Source organism: Dicentrarchus labrax, unplaced genomic scaffold (genome assembly GCF_905237075.1).
Source record: "Dicentrarchus labrax unplaced genomic scaffold, dlabrax2021, whole genome shotgun sequence".
NCBI lineage: Eukaryota > Metazoa > Chordata > Actinopteri > Moronidae > Dicentrarchus > Dicentrarchus labrax.
The window spans coordinates 20,963,272-20,981,010 of NW_026136711.1; the positions used below are offsets into that span (position 1 = coordinate 20,963,272).

Below are 17,739 nucleotides of genomic sequence, written 5' to 3' on the forward strand. Positions count from 1 at the left end.
TTTCTAGCCCATATTGCACTGCATCATGTTTTCTCCGCTGTATGGGGCCCCTACAGGACACTTTATCGGATCTTCTTGCACACAATAGGAGCACTTTTTTTTTAATCTCCTCTCATGGTATATATCTTAATGTATAATGTATAATAACACTGAAAGCTTTTTTACTCCTTCCAGATACAAATTGTTCTTTCCTGCCAACAGTTTGGCCTTTTGATGCAGTCTGCTCTAAATAAAACTATCTCTAAAGTGGAACCTTCAACAATAGTATTTTTTAAATAAATGTATGACTAAGACACCTTTTAATATAATGCCGAATGTGTTAAAACTCTGAAACATCTACAGTACAGTGAAGTCATTATTACTTATCTTTCTTTAGCGCTTCAGTAAAATGCTGTATCTAGTTATATTTCCTTGCATCTATATTCTGAGAATTTTTATTTATTTATAACAAAGTTAACTTACAGTACAGTTACCTAAACAGAGACATGGCGGCTTGTGCGTGAGCTTAAGTACTGAGCATGAGCAGATGTATCACTGTGTGTTGTGGTTCACTAATGGGTCTATTTTCATCACATGACCACAACTTGACATGGTGAGACATATGTTTTGAGGCACATAAAAAAACTGTAAGGTCACTAGACTGTCAGTAACATTATCACCACAAGGCAAAGATTTGCAGTTATCGTAACCTAGAGAACTTTTACGTGATAACAGGCGACAGTTGACAACCAGGTTATTTTGAATGATGAAGCTACACATCTCCAGTTTAACTCACCACTCAATTTATTTACAGCACTACTATTAAGTTATATTTATGTTCTCCTGAAAATGTTGATGATTTGATGATGAGTTCATTAACTTAGTTCAATGTACAAAGAATATCAGTAATTGTCTTCTTTAGTGTACTAATTCATGTCATCTATTTTGTGGATATGATAAAGGAATCTCTGCATGTAATCTCTAATAATGTAATAATAATCTGTAATGTAATTTTTTGTGTGATCACACTATACAGTATATTCTAAGTAGTAGGGTTTTCAGATAAACCCCAGAGTTGAGACACTGCCTGATAAATATGGTCAATTGTCTGTGTACTATCCTTATTTAAAACTTCACATTTGAACTTTGCTGTTTGTAATGTTTGTGTACAATTAAGCATTATTTAGCATTTGAGAAATTAAGAATTAAGTGAGACAAACCGGTTGCTTGCAGATTTATTTATTTTTACACACTTGACACATCACACAAAAACATCATATTGTATGATTTCTTGCACTGCGTCTTGTCAAGACTGATGTTCATTATTCAGCGTCCTTTCCCTTTAAGACAAAAGAGAAAGGGGGGAGTTAGAGGTCAAGGAGAAGATGCTTTGTCAAGATACTGAAATTCCTTGTGTAAAGTGTGTAATTACTACTGAGTGAAGGGAAGTTAAAAATGAATATACCCTGACGATGTCACGACTTTTGGCCCGCAGCTTGTTGACCTGAGACTCAGCGATGTCAGCTCTCTCCTCAGCTTCCTCCATCTCATGCTGCACCTTCCTGTACCTGGACAGGTGACTGTTGGCCTGCTCCTCCTGGGAAGTTAAAGAAGCGATGTTTTGCCCCAGTTGTACGGGATGAAAATCACACTTTAAATCATGCTGCAACATGCTGTCAATTCCTCTGGTGTTATAAAAGGTGTTACTGGTGTGACGCATATTTGTGTTGCATGTGTCGAATATTTCACACTCACAGCTTCCTCAGCCTGCCTCTTGTAGGATTTCACTTTCAGCTGCAGCTTGTCCACCAGATCCTGAAGTCGAGCAATATTCTTCTTGTCCTCCTCAGTCTAGAGGCGGTATACAGTATAGACTGTTTGAGACCAACACTAAAGCGAATACCATCAACCCATTGTGCTTTAAGTGTATTTTCAAAACCACTTAAATGAACACAGCGCATTCATACACACAAACACACATCTTCCACAGTGGAGCCACTTCACAAACACTGACAAGAGCCAGGACAACCAAACAGCCTTCAGATACTGAAGATGGGAATTAATGCAAAAATAATTAACGGCAGAGAAATTTACATATTTCCATCTTTATCACTTGGCACAGTGTCTTTAGGGAATCCTCCAACGTTATAAAAAAACACAGCTGTCCCTGTCAGTCAAGCTGCCTGTGAGAGTTCCTCCTCTTTCCAAGTTTTCATAGTGAATATGTGTTAAACATATCTATGAATGCCATACACTTGCAGACGTGCCGCCATAGTAATACAAGCACATAACTGCACGGATTTGCAGCTGCAACCATAGAGTGGTTTATTTTTAGCTGCGGTCTACTCTATATCACTTCAGCATGTCGAGGACTATGGAGCTGGAGACTTATGATGGTGATTTATGCCCTCTAGGGGTCTGAAAGATATTCTACATCCTGTTTGTCTTCAGCCGCACAAAATGATATCAAAATAAGCAGTTGCTTCACTGTTTGACTACATTTTAAAGTGAAATTGTTTTGGTTCTCTGTACCTGGTAAGTCAGTTCCTTCACTCTGCGTTCATATTTGCGGACGCCTTTCACAGCTTCAGCTCCACGTTTCTGCTCAGCATCAACCTCAGACTCAAGCTCTCGGACCTTGAAGATAAAAAGTGTAGATTTTATGGTGACAAGGCTGAATATGTTTGAACAGATATTATTCTGACAGTATTCTGATTTTATCCATTATGAGCTTATTAGGTAAACAGATATGTTACAAGCAGTGTTGGGCAAGTTACTTTTAAAAAGTAATTAGTTACAGTTACTAGTTGCTTCTTCCAAAAGTAACTAAATTAGTTACTCAGTTACAAATTATAAAAGTAACTAGTTACTTCAGAAAGTAACTATTGCGTTACTTTCAAGTACATTTTTAAATGCTCAAATGTGACCCCACCTCCACCCCTCTTTAACGGAACTTAAATACATTCAGTTCAATTATTTATGATAAATATGAATATTATAATGAAATGGACACTTAATACAATATATTATTAACAGAAACAATGTGCACAAATCTAAACTATCTTAATGTTGCTGTGGGACAAAGTGAGACTAGCCTCCAATCAAATGCCATGTATGTAGATAATATGTTTATATAGTGGATCGATACAAATAACACAATAGATGTTGGAACTTTCGATATTTATTGCCCCTCAACAGGCCACAACTGGGCAAAATTAAATTATGCTTATTAAGCACTATACCAAAAATAAATAACAAATATATACACTCTTTGTAGTGCAAATAAAACAAAAAAAACTTCAGACAATGGTAGATATACTGTACTTAAAGTATTTTTTTCCTCGAAAAAGTAGAACAGTGTAACAATATGAGGTGCTTTCAATCTAACATAATAATAATAGCATAATGTGCATTTCACGATTACATTTGTTCCTTTTATTTCTTGGAGGGAAAAGTAATGGCTATACTTCCATTTAGAGAAGGCTACTTTTGGAATTATTTGGGCTCGCCATACCTGTCTCTCGTTGACTGACTTGTGTTGTTCCTTGTGTGTCCGACTATACGTGCTTTCAAACACCTGCCCAACTCTACCTCTGATTGGCTTACCATGAAATTTTACTCAACCTCAGCCAATCGTCAGCATTTATGCGCTTGTCTCGTGCACTGCCCACTAACAAAGGAAGAACAGTAAAAAAAAGTCTTTGCCGCTCGGCTCAGAGATCTAGTTGGTCTGATGAAAAAAACAGCTTCAATTATAGTAATGCGCCGCATTTTTTGGCAGTAACGGTAACGGCGTTATTAAAATGGGAAGAGTAATCAATAAGATTACTTGTTACTGAAAAAAGTAACGCCGTTAGTAACACCGTTATTTATAACGCCGTTATTCCCATCACTGGTTACAAGTAGAAAATAGTCCAGTAAAATAAACATGGTTGTTTGAATGTTTTTTTATGAATATATTTTTCTATATAGTGAACTTACTCTAGCCTCCAGTTTCTGGAGCTGCTTCTTGCCGCCCTTCATGGCCAGACTCTCAGCCTCATCCAGACGGTGCTGCAGGTCCTTCACTGTCACCTCCAGGTTCTTCTTCATCCTCTCCAAATGAGAGCTGGTGTCCTGCTCCTTCTTCAGCTCTTCTGCCATCATGGCAGCCTAAACATGGAAAAGAGTAGGTTACAACAGAATAGCGTTCAGTTGTATATATAAACAAATACAAATATATAAGTTATAATGGTTTTATAGTGGCCATAAAATGATATTTTCTTTTGTCTCACAAATATTTGTTTTTGTGTCAATCATTCCCTGAGATCACTTTTTGAGTAAACTGATTGTTAAAGTTTAAAGTATTTTTTATCTGTCTGTGATTGTCGACTCTAAGATTGTAAACATCTCAGCTTCAGTTTGATTGAACAAAATGTATTTATTTATCACAGAATATTTTCCACTACAAAAGACATCCCAACAGGGCTGTTTAGTTTTTCATTAATAACCAATTAAAATATCTTATTCAACAGCAGGATACTACAAAGTAACCACTGGAATGTCTCAAGCAGATAACTTTGAGCTCCAATCTTGTACCTGCTGTTGTTGGTTTTTCAATGAAGCGGTAAGTACATGCTAAAATATTACTCACATCAGTGATGGCCTTCTTGGCCTTTTCTTCAGCATTTCTTGCTTCCTGGATAGAATCTTCCACTTCACCTTGGATCTGGACAAGGTCAGCTTCCAACTTCTTCTTGGTGTTAACGAGATTTGTGTTCTAAAGGGAAAAATATATGGTGACATTTCCAACTTTGTATACATTTACTAAGTTGTCAGTACTCATAAAATACAGTTATAATACCTGAGAGTGCAGCAGTCCCACACGCTCGCTGGCATCAACCAGCTCCTGTTCAGCCACTTTGCGGCTTCTATCCGTCTGCTCCAGTGCAGCTCTCAGCTCCTCGATCTCAGCCAGCATCAGGTTGTTCCTGCGCTCCACCATGGCGACCTGCTCCTTCATGTCTTCCTGACTTCTAATAGCCTCATCAAGGTGCAGCAGGGCATCCTGAATTGTAAAACATTGAGAGATGTATCAGGAAACATTTTCAGATACTTTCTGAAGCAAGATGCCACAAATGCTTCCGTTGGTATACCTTAAGCTGTCCCTGGACATTTCTCAGATGTTTCTGGGCTTCAGCTGCCTGGCGGTTGGCATGGCCAAGCTGAATCTCCATCTCATTGAGGTCTCCCTCCATCTTCTTCTTGACTCTCATGGCATCGTTTCTGCTCCTGACCTCAGCGTCCAAAGTGCTCTGCATGGACTCAATCACTCTCTGGCTGTTCCTCTTGATCTGCTCAATCTCCTCGTCCTTCTCTGCAAGTTTTCTGTCAATTTCATTTTTCACCTGGGTGAGCTCCAGCTGGATACGGATGATCTTTGATTCTTCATGCTCCAGTGTAGCCTACAAAATTAAATGTAAGTGTAAGTCTAAGAAGTATATCAGAAGGTTGCAATCATTGTTGTTGAGGTTGTTTGGATTTTGCTTTGCATATAAGTCATCTTAAATACCTCTGCCTCCTCTAGGGCAGTCTGGATTTCTGCTTTTTCATTCTCGGCCGTCTTCTTTCCCTTTTCCAGCTCATGAATTGTCTTCCCCGATTCACCAATGTGCTCAGTCAAATCAGTGATTTCCTCTAAAAAACAAACAAACAAAAAAAGGACATTAACAAAATTAACAGTTCTAATTATACCAATGCATCCGTTCAGTTCTGCCACTGAAGGCCAAATTTCAATATTTGGTGTCATGTATACAGAAACCAATTTAACTTACATAAAATGTTCTATATGCTGTAAGTTTTTGCTTTCCCACCTGAATGTGTCATATATTTGGAAAAAAATATAATTATTGTAAACAATCACACAGGATTTGTTGTCTTACGTTGCAGGTTCTTGTTCTCCCTCTTCAGGGTCTCTAGGTGGTCCAGAGCTTCTTCATATGAATTTTTCATTTTAAACATTTCTGTGCTTAAAGCGCGAGCCTCCTTCTGAGATCCCTCCAGCTCTGCCTGGCTCTCCTCATACTTCTGCTTCCACTCAGCAAGAACCTGAACATGTAAAAAATAAATCAGTGTTTTCTGTCATCTCACTTTAACCTACTGAAACAGTTTATAATTTAGTATCTAACCTTGTCAAAGTTCCTTTGCTTCTTGTCGAGGTTAGCAGCCAAAGCATTAGCTCTCTCCACATCAATCATCAGGTCTTCCACTTCACCCTGCAGTCTCTGTTTTGTCTTTTCCAGAGAGGCACATTTTGCATTCACAGCCTCAATAGATTCCTCTGCATCCTGAAGACGCTGGGCAAGCTTTTTCCTGTTAAAACATGTTGTTGATGAGGTATCGATGCATGTGCTACAGTATAATATCAGACCCAAGCTCCTATGTAAGTGTATCTCTCCCAAACAACCAACTGAAAGTGTGTTCAATGCTGCAGTTGAAGAGCTTTAATGTGTCATTGATATTCTTTATATAAAGCTAAAATTGTAATGACTTACTTGGCCTCCTCCAGCTCCTCAGTGCGCTGAATGGCATCAGTCTCGTATTTGGCTCTCCACTGAGCCACCTCACTGTTGGCCTTGGACAATGCACGCTGCAGCTCAGACTTAGCCTCCTGCTCCTCCTCATACTGCTCTCTGAGCAGGTCGCAGTCATGACGAGATGACTGAACACCATGAGCCAGGGCGTTCTTGGCCTAATAATGACATAATACATAATGTGGCAAATCAAATTTCTTCCTATAAAGAAATATATTAAATAATTTGTTGCAACATTAAACAAGACAATACTGCAATACCTTCACTTCTTCCTCAAGATGCCTTTTGAGCTCCTCAATCTGGTGAATATAAGCCTGTTTGCCCCTCGTAAGCTGCGAAACAAGAGACTCCTTTTCCTCCAACTGATGACCAAATTCCCCTGATTGTAAATAACAAATAAATTTAGTTAGTGATTTGTGCTAACTTAGACATTACATAACAACATAAACATTGCAGGTTCAGAGTGTTTTATTATTCTCATCCCAGATGTTACACTCACCATTTTCCGTCATCAGTCTTGATCTTTGAACATTCATTTCATTTAACTGACGCACATGCTCGTCATTCTTGGCCTTTAATTCACTCAGTTGATCCTCAAGAGAACGGCACATTTTCTCCAGGTTACCCTACGGACACAAGTCAGTACAATGTTCACTGCAGTCATAATGCTTCTGTATATGGTTTGGATGGAACTGTGGTAATTATTAGTGTTTAAATAAAAGAAACAGTTACCTTTGATTTGGCGACATACTCCATATTGCTGCTGAGGTCATCGATTTCCATCTTGTACTCACTTTTCTCTTTCTCCAGCTTCTGTTTGACTCTCTGGAGGTTATCAATCTGTTCTCCCAGCTCTGCCACGCTGTCAGCCTGCTTCTTGCGGAGAGCTGCAGCCATGGCTTCATGCTGCAGGGTGGACTCTTCCAGGTCACGACGCAGCTTCTGAAACTCGCCGTCACGCTTCTTGCTCATCTCGATCTGAACAGATGTTGCTCCACCAGCTTCTTCCAGCCTCTCGCTGATCTCCTCAAGTTCCCTGGAGAGGTCAGACCTCTGCTTCTCAACCTTGGCCCGTGCAGCCCGCTCAGCCTCAATCTCTTCCTCCAGCTCCTCAATACGAGCCTTTAGAGTAATAAGTTTAGAGTAACAGTAGGTTTAATTTGTCTTTTTTGGGTCCACAACTACTACAACTGTAAATTGTATTATCAAAAAATAAGCCAATGTAACTCATGATTATACAGAGAAAATCTACTTTGCTCTTCTTGTGTCTTATATTTATTATTTTGTCGAAGGAAAAAGGCCTGTGAAATAGCAGTTACATGACAGGACACTTAAAAGTCTCAACTGAAGGCTATATCAATTAGGTTATTATGATGTTTAAAAGAAGATTTTCTTTTCACTAACCCGAAGTGTATCATAGAGCTTTTCAAATGCCTTAATGCTACATATATATATATATATATATATATATATATATATATATATATATTATTATTATTTTTTTACATAATCACATACACATATTTACACATTACCTGCAGTTCCTTGATTTTCTTTTGAAGTTGAACACTAAGTGCCTGTTCATCTTCTATCCTGCTGAGAAGCTGGCTCATCTCAAAGTCCCTCCTTTGTTAGCAAAAATAATGAAACATGTTACAGATGTACGCTGCTTTTTTGGGTCATGAATGAAGTTCTTATGATTACATACTTCTTTATTTTCTCATCAGACTGCTGCTTGTCATTCTCCAGATCCATTATGGATTCATGGGCCAGTTTCAGATCTCCTTCCAGTTTCCTTTTTGAACGTTCAAGATCCATACGGAGTTTCTTCTCCTGCTCCAAGGAACCTTCAATCTAGTGCATTCACATATAGTGTAATGAGTACCAGTGGAAATATCTAATAACTTTGTGATTCTATATTTGACCTTTCAAACAAATACATAGACTTACGTCGTCCACTTGCTGCTCCAGCTTTACTTTTGCCTTCGTCAGAGTGTTGACTTTGTCTTCCTCTGCCTGCAGATCATCAAGGGTTTGCTGATGGGCCTCTTGGAAGGCTTTCTTTTCTTTGGTCAACTTGGCAATGGTCTCATCTTGAGAAGACATTTCCTCAACCAGGTTTTTAACCTATATTTGCATTATTGTGAAAATAATTTGAAGGGTATTAGTATTTTGCAAAGAGCAGAATTTAAGGCCTTATGAAAGATATACCAACCTTGTTCTCAGTGGCGTGTTTCTCCTTTTCCACTTTGGCCAGGGTGAGCTCCAAGTCATCAATATCTTTCTTCAACTCAGAGCACTCATCCTCCAGCTTCCTCTTCTTCGCTGTCAGCTCAGCATTCATTTCCTCCTCATCCTCCAGTCTCTCAGCTGTCTCTTTGAGTTTGGCCTCAAACTGGATTTTTGCTTTAATGAGCCCCTCACACCTTTCCTCTGCATCGCTGAGGTTTTCATTTTCCTAGATGTGATAGGACATACAATTTAAATAATATTTATTTACCTTTAAAAACCATGATCTCTGAAAAAAGCAAATCCCTCTTTCTTTTTAACATACAGACTGAATTTGTAGCTGCAAGTCATTCTTCTCCTGTAGGATGGTAACCATCTTCTCCTCCAGTTCTTTCTTCTTAGCCAGAGCCTTTGCTAGGTCCTCTTTCATCTTTTCAAAGTCCTCTTTCATTTGGGCCATCTCTTTTTCAGTCTCTGCACTCTTCAGCAGAGGCTTAATCTTGAAGTACAGCTTCATCCATGGCCAGGTTTTGACATTCATGAACGAGCGGATGTTGTACTGGATGGAGTAAATGGCCTCTCTGTTGATTAAAGACAGAAAGATCTAATATCTTTATCTTGCCCAGTTTAATAGAAAACACACAGTAATTTAAGAAAAAAAGATTCAAAAGTGCAGTTCAAACTACTTATAATTGCTGCATCCCTGACATCCCTTTTTGTACCTATAGATCTGACCAACCCAGTGTAACCACCTCTTCTCTGCTCTTTCTTCCAGAGTAGGAAAGAGATCATGTGGTCTATCTGATCAAGAACTGCGGCTAGGTAGAGATTAACAGGTAGGTCTCTGAAACCTGACCCTGACACTCCATGGAAAACACAGTCAGAGCCTACAGCACATTAACAAGAGAGCAAAATCTGTTTAGTAAAGTTACACAGATGTCTCTTTCCTTGTCCCTACAATACAAAGTTTAAACTAAGTAATCGAAATAAAGAAAGAGGACACATGTAGAAGGCCCCTCTAATAGTCCACTGCATGATGTAGTGCATCCAAAAAGTATATATATCATCTAGTCTTGACTTATTTTGGAGTTTAAAAAATAAATAAAAAAAACTCACATTGATTCAATCTTGTCAGGAAATAAGACCACAATTTAAATCATTTATTCCTGTAGTCTGCAAAGCTAGAGGAGCAGACTTCTGTGTCTCTTTGGATCTCATTAGGATGTCAGACATATACTTTCCCCACCACTGCTACAGCACCTACTGTACTAAACTGTATTATTTATGAGCCAGGAGCAACCTCTTTGAAGCAACCCTACGCATCCCCATACACTAGCTCAGAGTCAGACTCTACAACAGCAAATCAGTCCTCCAGTAACTGCATTCAATTATAGTTCTTGGAGGCTGCTTAATGCTGCTTAAACAACTGACATAACCTGCACAACATAATGTAGATAATACAGTATCTTGCAATAAGAAGTATTTCACTTCATAGCCTCAATAATTTTACTCATTCAGTCATCTTTTAAATCTGCAGCTCTGTGTAGCATTAATAATTTCCTTTGACAGTAACTGATGCAATGTCCAGGGTATAAGCAAAAAAACAAAACATTCCTGTGATGCAATCACACTTTATGTTTGCACTGGACTGGATCGTAAAAAAAACAGTCCCAGATGAGAAGCCCACTGAGATACACTGTAAAGAATCAGTGTGAGCTGTACATTAAACTAAACCTGCACTGAAACATGCTGTCAGACCAATCTGTCATTAAAATAAATTATAGTTATATGTATTTTTGTTATTGCCAACACTATATCAACCCATACCAAATTTTCTATCTACAATCTATTTCAGTCTATTTTTAGCTGTAAGTGCCACAGTATATTTGTAGCTTCCAAAAAACTATGCCCACCTTCTCTGCATCATTTTGACAAATTCTCGTCTCATCAGGGAACCTCTGCAGACAGCCTGAGTCATTGTGACCAGTTCAACCAGTTTCTCATCTCTCATCTCCTCAAGCGTACCCAGTAGACCAGCCTTGAAGAATACCTACAAGAATGTAATAACACTGACTTAACCAAAACTGTTCATGTTGAAGCTGCACAGTGATTTCATTATATCATGAAGTGTGTTCATTTACCTTTGTATGGCCAAATCTGTACTGTGATTTGTCCACGCTTATGGATTGAAGTAGTTTTTCTGAGGCTTTCTTGTTGTCAATGAACTGTCCCTCAGGGATGACGCTAGCATTCAGTACTTTGTATCTGAAAGGATTTACTTAAATTAGATCATCAGCAGAACAGAATCCACATATGTTGACAATGAGGTTCAGAAATAGTTACTGTACCTCTGCTTGAAGTCACCATACAGGATTCTGCTGGGAAAACCTTTCCTGCAGATCCTGATACCTTCCAGCACACCGTTACACCTCAACTGGTGGATGACCAGGAAGTTCTCCATGAGACCTTAAACAGTAACAAGGACACCCAACGTGATAGACATTAGGTCCTTGCACACGTCAGTGGTATTGTGGAGGTGTGTCATTTGCAGACATTGCCTTGCTTTGAAAGAGCAACTCTGGGATAGCCAGGCTAACCAGCAGATGAATGTGAGTGAGACATAAAGACCTCTCTAATCTGAATGGTTGTGAGGAATGGGACCTACCTGGTGTTTTTGATTCATTGGGAATCAAACAGCGCACAAAGTGTGGGTGAGTGCTCCTTAAGTTGGTCATCAGCTTGCCCAAGTTTTCCTGTTGATGGACAAAAACAATTTCTGTTTTCCCCAAAATGTTCAGTCTGACAAGACTATTCTACTTTACATCATAACGTTTGGATAACATAACCACACAAAATATAAAAAATTGTGCGCTAAAGTTTTAGTTTATACCTTTTTTGTCACTAATAAATGTTTTACAGATAATCTGGGCAAGAAATTTGTCATTTGGCATTTGAACCCAGACCACCCTTGTTGAAGGTCTCACTAATCAATACACTACCTCGATCTGCAGTTATGTGCATTTAGGTAAAAAATCTAGCCTAGCTACAAGAAGAAATCTATCACTGATAAACTGTTTCTTATGTAAATATTAGTGTTTGAGGCTCAGGACACAGAGTTAATCATGTAAGTATCTAACAGTGACCATAAAATGTAAAAAATAAAAATTACCCTGAAGAGTGCCGATACTGTCTGGAAGGAGCCACCCTTCTTCTTGCCAGCCTTCTTTCCACTTTTGCCATCTGTAAAAAGCATTTCCAGTTTTATTTTTATTTTGCAATGTGGTATATAAATTATAAGTTTGATACTTTGATACTCTTTATAGTTCATCTTAAATTGTTTGAGGGTGACTTTGTATAAACCCCCACAGCTTCCCTGACTTGTTTTCTGTAAAGAACTAACTAAGAAATTAACTGGTGATGTCTTGCTGAAATTACCTCGATAAAGTACATTCTTTTCCATCTTACATGTTGTGTAGTATGTTAAAAAAACACCCTACCATCGGAGGCATGTGAAGCATAGAGGTGAGCCAACAGCTTGACTGCAGACTTCTGGTAGAGCTGAACCACTGAGTCGTTCAGGGGGTCCTTGTTCTTATCCAGCCAGCCACTGACATTATAATCAACAGTGCCAGCATAGTGCACCAGGGAGAAATGGGCCTCAGCTTTGCCTTTGGCAGGCTTAGGCTTCTCAAAGGACTTGGTTTTACCAAGATGCTGGTCATACAGTTTGTTCTTGAAGGTGATGTCTGTAGCCTTAGGGAACATGCACTCCTCTTCAAGGATGGAGAAGATGCCCATTGGCTGTAAGCGATAACACAAATATTACAAAATTTAAATCCTGTACTGTCTGAGCATGGTGAGGATGATTATTTTACTTTTATTATTATTACCTTCTCAATAAGCTCAATGCAGGCAGCCAAGTCCATACCAAAGTCAATGAACTCCCACTCAATTCCCTCTTTCTTGTACTCTTCTTGCTCCAGGACAAACATGTGGTGGTTGAAAAACTGTTGCAGTTTTTCATTGGTGAAGTTGATGCACAGCTGCTCCAAGCTGTTGAACTTGAGGTAATAAAAAAGATCCAGTGTCAAATCTTCATTGGGCTGGTTGCCACTTAATAAGTACAACGTGTTATTCACTTACATCAAAGATTTCAAACCCTGCAATGTCTAAGACGCCGATGAAAAAGTTTCGGGGCTGCTTGGTGTCCAACATCTCATTGATTCTGACGACCATCCATAAGAACATCTTCTCATAGACAGACTTGGAGAGAGCCATCACTGAATTATGCACCTACAGAGTGAAAGAGTTGCGGTTATATGAAACAAGTGGTTTTATATTAATTATTACATTTACATTCATGAACTAATATCTTTATGTAAATTACCTGTGGCACAGTTTGACCTTTAACCACCATTTCATTGCCAACCTTGACTCTTGGGTAACATAAAGCCTTCAGCATATCAGCAGAATTCAGGCCCATGAGGTAGGCGATTTTATCAGCCTCTGATAAAAACAGAAACCACACAAGATTACCCACATCACTAAATGATACTAATAAGTTACAAACATGATTGGTGATGATTTTTACAAAATTCATCCATTCATCCTGTGCTGCGTATTTGGATCCAGGTCACTGTAACAGTAGGCTAAGCAGAGTAGCAGAAACATTGTTCTCCATAGCCAAACCCTCCAGCTCCTCCTCGGGAATCCTGAGGCATTCCCGGGCAAGGTGGGATCTGGCATTTTCTGGGCCTTCCCCAGGGTCTCCTTGATGTGTCTAGAATACATTCCTTGCGAAGCATCTAGGAGGCATCCATATCAGATGCCAACACTACTTCAACTCTTTACCCTGGCTGTAAAGGGACAGTTCACCCCAAAATCAAAAATCCATATTTTAAAGTAAAATACATACTATAAGAAAATAGAAAATAGTTCCTGCATAAAACTGTTCACAACAAGGTCTGTGGGTTATCTCAAGTAACCAGGTCATTACCTCTGGAAAGAGACATTGCTGTTGAGTTTTTCAAATGTATTTTTTTGGCACTTCAAGAGAAGGTAGACGTGACTATGGCCAATATCTCCAAAACTCCGCAACTGACAACAAAACAATCTAGATGGATAAATAGTACAACAGGTAAGTATGTATTTTTGATTTTGGGGGGAACTGTCCCTTTAAGGGTAAACCAAGACCTGCTGCAAGACCCTAGGCACCCTAACTTTTACAATGCAATCATTCTCACTATGAAAGGATGACTGAATAAACAAATACTATATTCTATAATTGGAAATTTGATTCATTGTGTAATGTGTACAGTACAGTATGTTCGTAATAATAAAATGGTCGCACAGTCATTAAGAAACTTTGCCCAGCATTTACCCTCAGTGCCGTCAGGTTCAGCCTGCTCTTCACGCTGTTTCTGCTTGAATTTCATGTTTCCATGATGCATCACAGCTCCAGTCAGCTTGTAAATACCCATCTTCTCTTCTGCACTGAAGCCCAGGATGTCAATGGCAGTCTGCATGATGAATCAGATTTATCACTTAGGTTATTTACAATGTTTTGGCCTTTCAGTAAAGGATTCTCATTACAAACAAAGGTTTAATGGTTCACTGTTGATCCAACAAAACATCACAATGACACTTTAATCACTTTAAGGTTAAAATGTAACTTTTAATGTTTTAGATTTTGTAGAATATGTACTCACATCAGTGGCAACAAACTCCTCAATGTCATCAATACTCTTGACAGTGATTTCACCATGACTGATCATGGGAAAGTCATATGGGTTGTTGGAGATGAGGAGAGCATCTGAAATATATTTATTGTGTTTCATTACACAGAACCAGTTGAAGCATATACTGATCAGCCATAACAGTGAATAACAGTGATTATCTGGTTATCCTGACACCTGTCAGTGGGTGGGATATATTGGGCCGCAAGGGAACATTTTGTCCTCAAAGTTGATGTGTTAGAAGCAGAAAAATGGGTAGCGTGAGGATTTGAGCGACTTTGACAAGGGCCAGATTGTGATGGCTAGACGACTGGGTCAGAGCATCTCCAAAACTGCAGCTCTGGTGAGGTGTTTCCAGTCTGCAGTAGTCAGTACCTCTTTAAAGTGGTCCAAGGAAGGAAAAGCGGTGAACCAGAGACAGGGTCATGGACGGCCAAGATTTACTAATGCACGTTTGCTGAAAAGGTTAATGCTGGTTCTGATAGAAAGGTGTCAGAACACACAGTGCATCACAGTTTGTTGCATATTGGGCTGCATAACATCATGACCACCAGCGTGCCATGCCATCATAATGTTATGCCTGATCGGTTTATATTTATTCTATAAAATGATATATAGCTAAACTGCTCACCTATCAGCTCAGGTTTGTGGCCTGTCATCAGCTGATAGAAGATGTGGTAGCTCCTTTCAGCAGACAGCTGGAACGTCACTCGAGACTTCTCCAGCAAATCTGTAAAGAAAGCAGGAAGCTAGTTTACAGGTTGTCCTTTCATCAAAACTTCAGGATAATGGAGATAATGAAAGGCTGGAACCCTTACATGTTTCAATATCAGCTGAAGCCAACTTTCCAGTTGATCCAAAATGGATTCTGATAAATTTACCCTACAAAAGAATGCAGTTATCAGTGTGGGCATATTTGTGAGTCACTCTCCTAGTACAGGTGCCTTACACTTGGTATTAATGTTGTTATTTGAATCCTATTGCAGAACTTTCCACTTGCAAAAACATATAGGGCTATATTAACACCAGCATATATAAAGACAAATGGAAATACGTAGGATAGAAGACTAGCAAACCATCTTAAACACAATTTTAAAGCATTACGATTTTGTGAAACCAAAACTTACAAAGCGGGATGAGTTGTCATTCCTCACAGTTTTGGCATTACCATAAGCCTCCAGTAGGGGGTTGGCTGCAATGATTTGATCCTCCAGTGACCCCTTAAAACAATGTTACATGACATGTGTTTGTATTTACATTTTCATAGATAATAATACACATGTACAGTTTATCACATTATTAACCTGCATCTTTCCTTGCTCTGCTTTCTTTGCTCCAGACACTGCGATTGTCGCAAAGTACTGGATGACACGTTTTGTGTTGACAGTCTTTCCAGCGCCGGATTCTCCGCTAAAATGCAGACAGTTATATGACACGCGTTGGTGTAAGTCAGACATAATACAGTACAGAAATAATCAGTCTGAGTTATATCAGTCTAGAATAACTCTCTTAAGCCAAAGACTTACGTAATCAGGATTGACTGATTCTCATTATCTGTTGAGAGAATGACATTTGAACACACATACTGTATTATTGCATTCATTTTTCTTTTATAGTATGATTGAATTATACATTTTAATATTACAGAAGTCAAAGTGTCACCTTAAACTGTGTGTTTATAAGTGACAACAAACTGTTATCTGCTATAGATATCAAAACAGTGCATCACTTTAAAAGGCTGGCTCCTCTTATAGATTGGCTTCTCAGGAAAGATTGTAGATAAAAAACTGATTGATACCTTGGAGCATGAACTGATAGGCATTGTCTGAGATGGAGAAGATGTGGGGTGGAGCCTCAATCCTCTTTTTGCCTCTGTATGCTGATACAACCACTGAGTCGTACACTGGGAGCCACTTGTAGGGGTTCACAGTGACACAGAACAGCCCTGAGTAGGTCTGTGGAGACAGAGAGGATTTTTACCACTACACATCTTTTTGTAGTCATGTTTTTATCTACTGATGTGATGATCAGGTCAAACTCACGTAGATCATCCATGCTGCATAACGCTCTTTGAGGTTATACAGCACAGAAGGCTCGCTGAGGTGGGTCATCATGGCCATGTCCTCAATCTTATCGAACTTTGGAGGATTCATGGGGAAGATGTCATCGTCCTTTACAGTAAGGGTCTGCAACAAAATAGTGAAGAATTACTTCTAAGAATGTGCACCATTATAAAATAAAGTTTGAGAATTTCCTTTACTTGTGTTAACTGTTTTATATGACAATAGATGTCTACATACCTTGCCGCCATCAATTTCAACTGTGGCTTTGCCACCCTCCTTCTTCACTAGTTTCCCCTTCAGATACATCTGAGATGGCTCCACCACGTAAAAAGCTATTTTGGCATCAAAGGGAGTGTTTTGAGCCTCTATTCTCTCCCTTTCAGATTTCCGGAGGTAAATGGCCGCCGGGCCAAAACACTCCATTTCTGCGTCCGAACTCATGGCAGCTGTCTTAAAATAATAAAAGTACAAATTAAAGAATACAATTTTCAATTGATGGCTAATTAATATAATATATATATATAAATAATATCTTTAATTTGAGTTGATACCCTTTATTAAGTCAAGTCACTATATGCATGAATGTCTTTACCTATTATGTTCCCAAGTGATGCAGCTGTTTCGTGGATACTAAAAAAAAAAGAAAAGAAAAACATGCAAGCCTTACTAAAGCAACATTTTGCAATTGTGACAAAGAACTACTTTTGAAAAAATACTAAAAGCACTGATCACTGCAGTGTGATAAAAGACTCACCTCTGTTGGCAGCTTGTCAGTCCACAACCTTTGACGAGTCCGGGAGTGCTTCTTTTATACTGAAATCTCCGGACACCATGGAGGAGCAGCCCTCCTGTTTAGGTCACTGAGCTTCTCTTAGAAGAACGATATCAGATGGCCCCATCACCCCAACGGGTGACACCCTATCCTGTACAATACAAAAACAAATATTAAATTAAACCCCAGATCAGAATTGCAGGTTCCTGTCAAAAACCCAACAAATACTCTGCAGTTTAACACCTCAATATGTCCTACTTTGTACAAGTGGTTCAACTTGAAGGAATAAGTGGTATACAGTATTTACTGTATTTCTGAGCTACTATAGGACTTTTTTGTACAAATGAAAATCAGGAATTAAGCTACTACTCAATATCTTACTCAATGTG

General features: G+C 38.9%; 1 protein-coding gene across 1 annotated transcript; it reads right to left on the minus strand.

Moving 5' to 3' along the window:
• Positions 1-1,202: 1,202 nt before the first annotated feature.
• Positions 1,203-17,400, minus strand: LOC127371445 (myosin heavy chain, fast skeletal muscle-like). The gene is made up of 41 exons (XM_051414252.1): positions 17,333-17,400; positions 17,171-17,208; positions 16,816-17,028; positions 16,558-16,701; positions 16,314-16,470; positions 16,042-16,069; positions 15,820-15,925; positions 15,643-15,735; positions 15,334-15,397; positions 15,147-15,245; positions 14,489-14,592; positions 14,161-14,299; positions 13,168-13,286; positions 12,924-13,073; positions 12,671-12,841; positions 12,278-12,581; positions 11,950-12,020; positions 11,446-11,533; positions 11,129-11,246; positions 10,922-11,045; positions 10,694-10,830; positions 9,106-9,361; positions 8,767-9,009; positions 8,502-8,678; positions 8,260-8,405; positions 8,087-8,177; positions 7,284-7,673; positions 7,051-7,177; positions 6,812-6,930; positions 6,513-6,709; positions 6,147-6,330; positions 5,901-6,066; positions 5,531-5,655; positions 5,115-5,423; positions 4,823-5,026; positions 4,613-4,738; positions 3,961-4,131; positions 2,512-2,616; positions 1,735-1,830; positions 1,445-1,576; positions 1,203-1,319 (listed from the first exon to the last, which is right to left on the minus strand). The coding sequence occupies exons 3-41, from the start codon at positions 17,017-17,019 to the stop codon at positions 1,302-1,304; spliced, it is 5,802 nt and encodes a 1,933-aa protein (XP_051270212.1). The 5' UTR covers positions 17,020-17,028; positions 17,171-17,208; positions 17,333-17,400; the 3' UTR covers positions 1,203-1,301.
• Positions 17,401-17,739: the final 339 nt, after the last annotated feature.

Coding starts and splice junctions, on each gene's coding strand:
- LOC127371445 (XM_051414252.1), bottom strand. CDS start 17,019: ATGAGTTCGGACGCAGAAATGGAGTGTTTTGGCCCGGCGGCCATTTAC. Junction 4,739..4,822: donor TGGGACTGCTGCACTCTCAG/GTATTATAACTG, acceptor TTTTCCCTTTAG/AACACAAATCTCGTTAACAC. Junction 4,132..4,612: donor CCAAGAAGGCCATCACTGAT/GTGAGTAATATT, acceptor TTCCATGTTTAG/GCTGCCATGATGGCAGAAGA.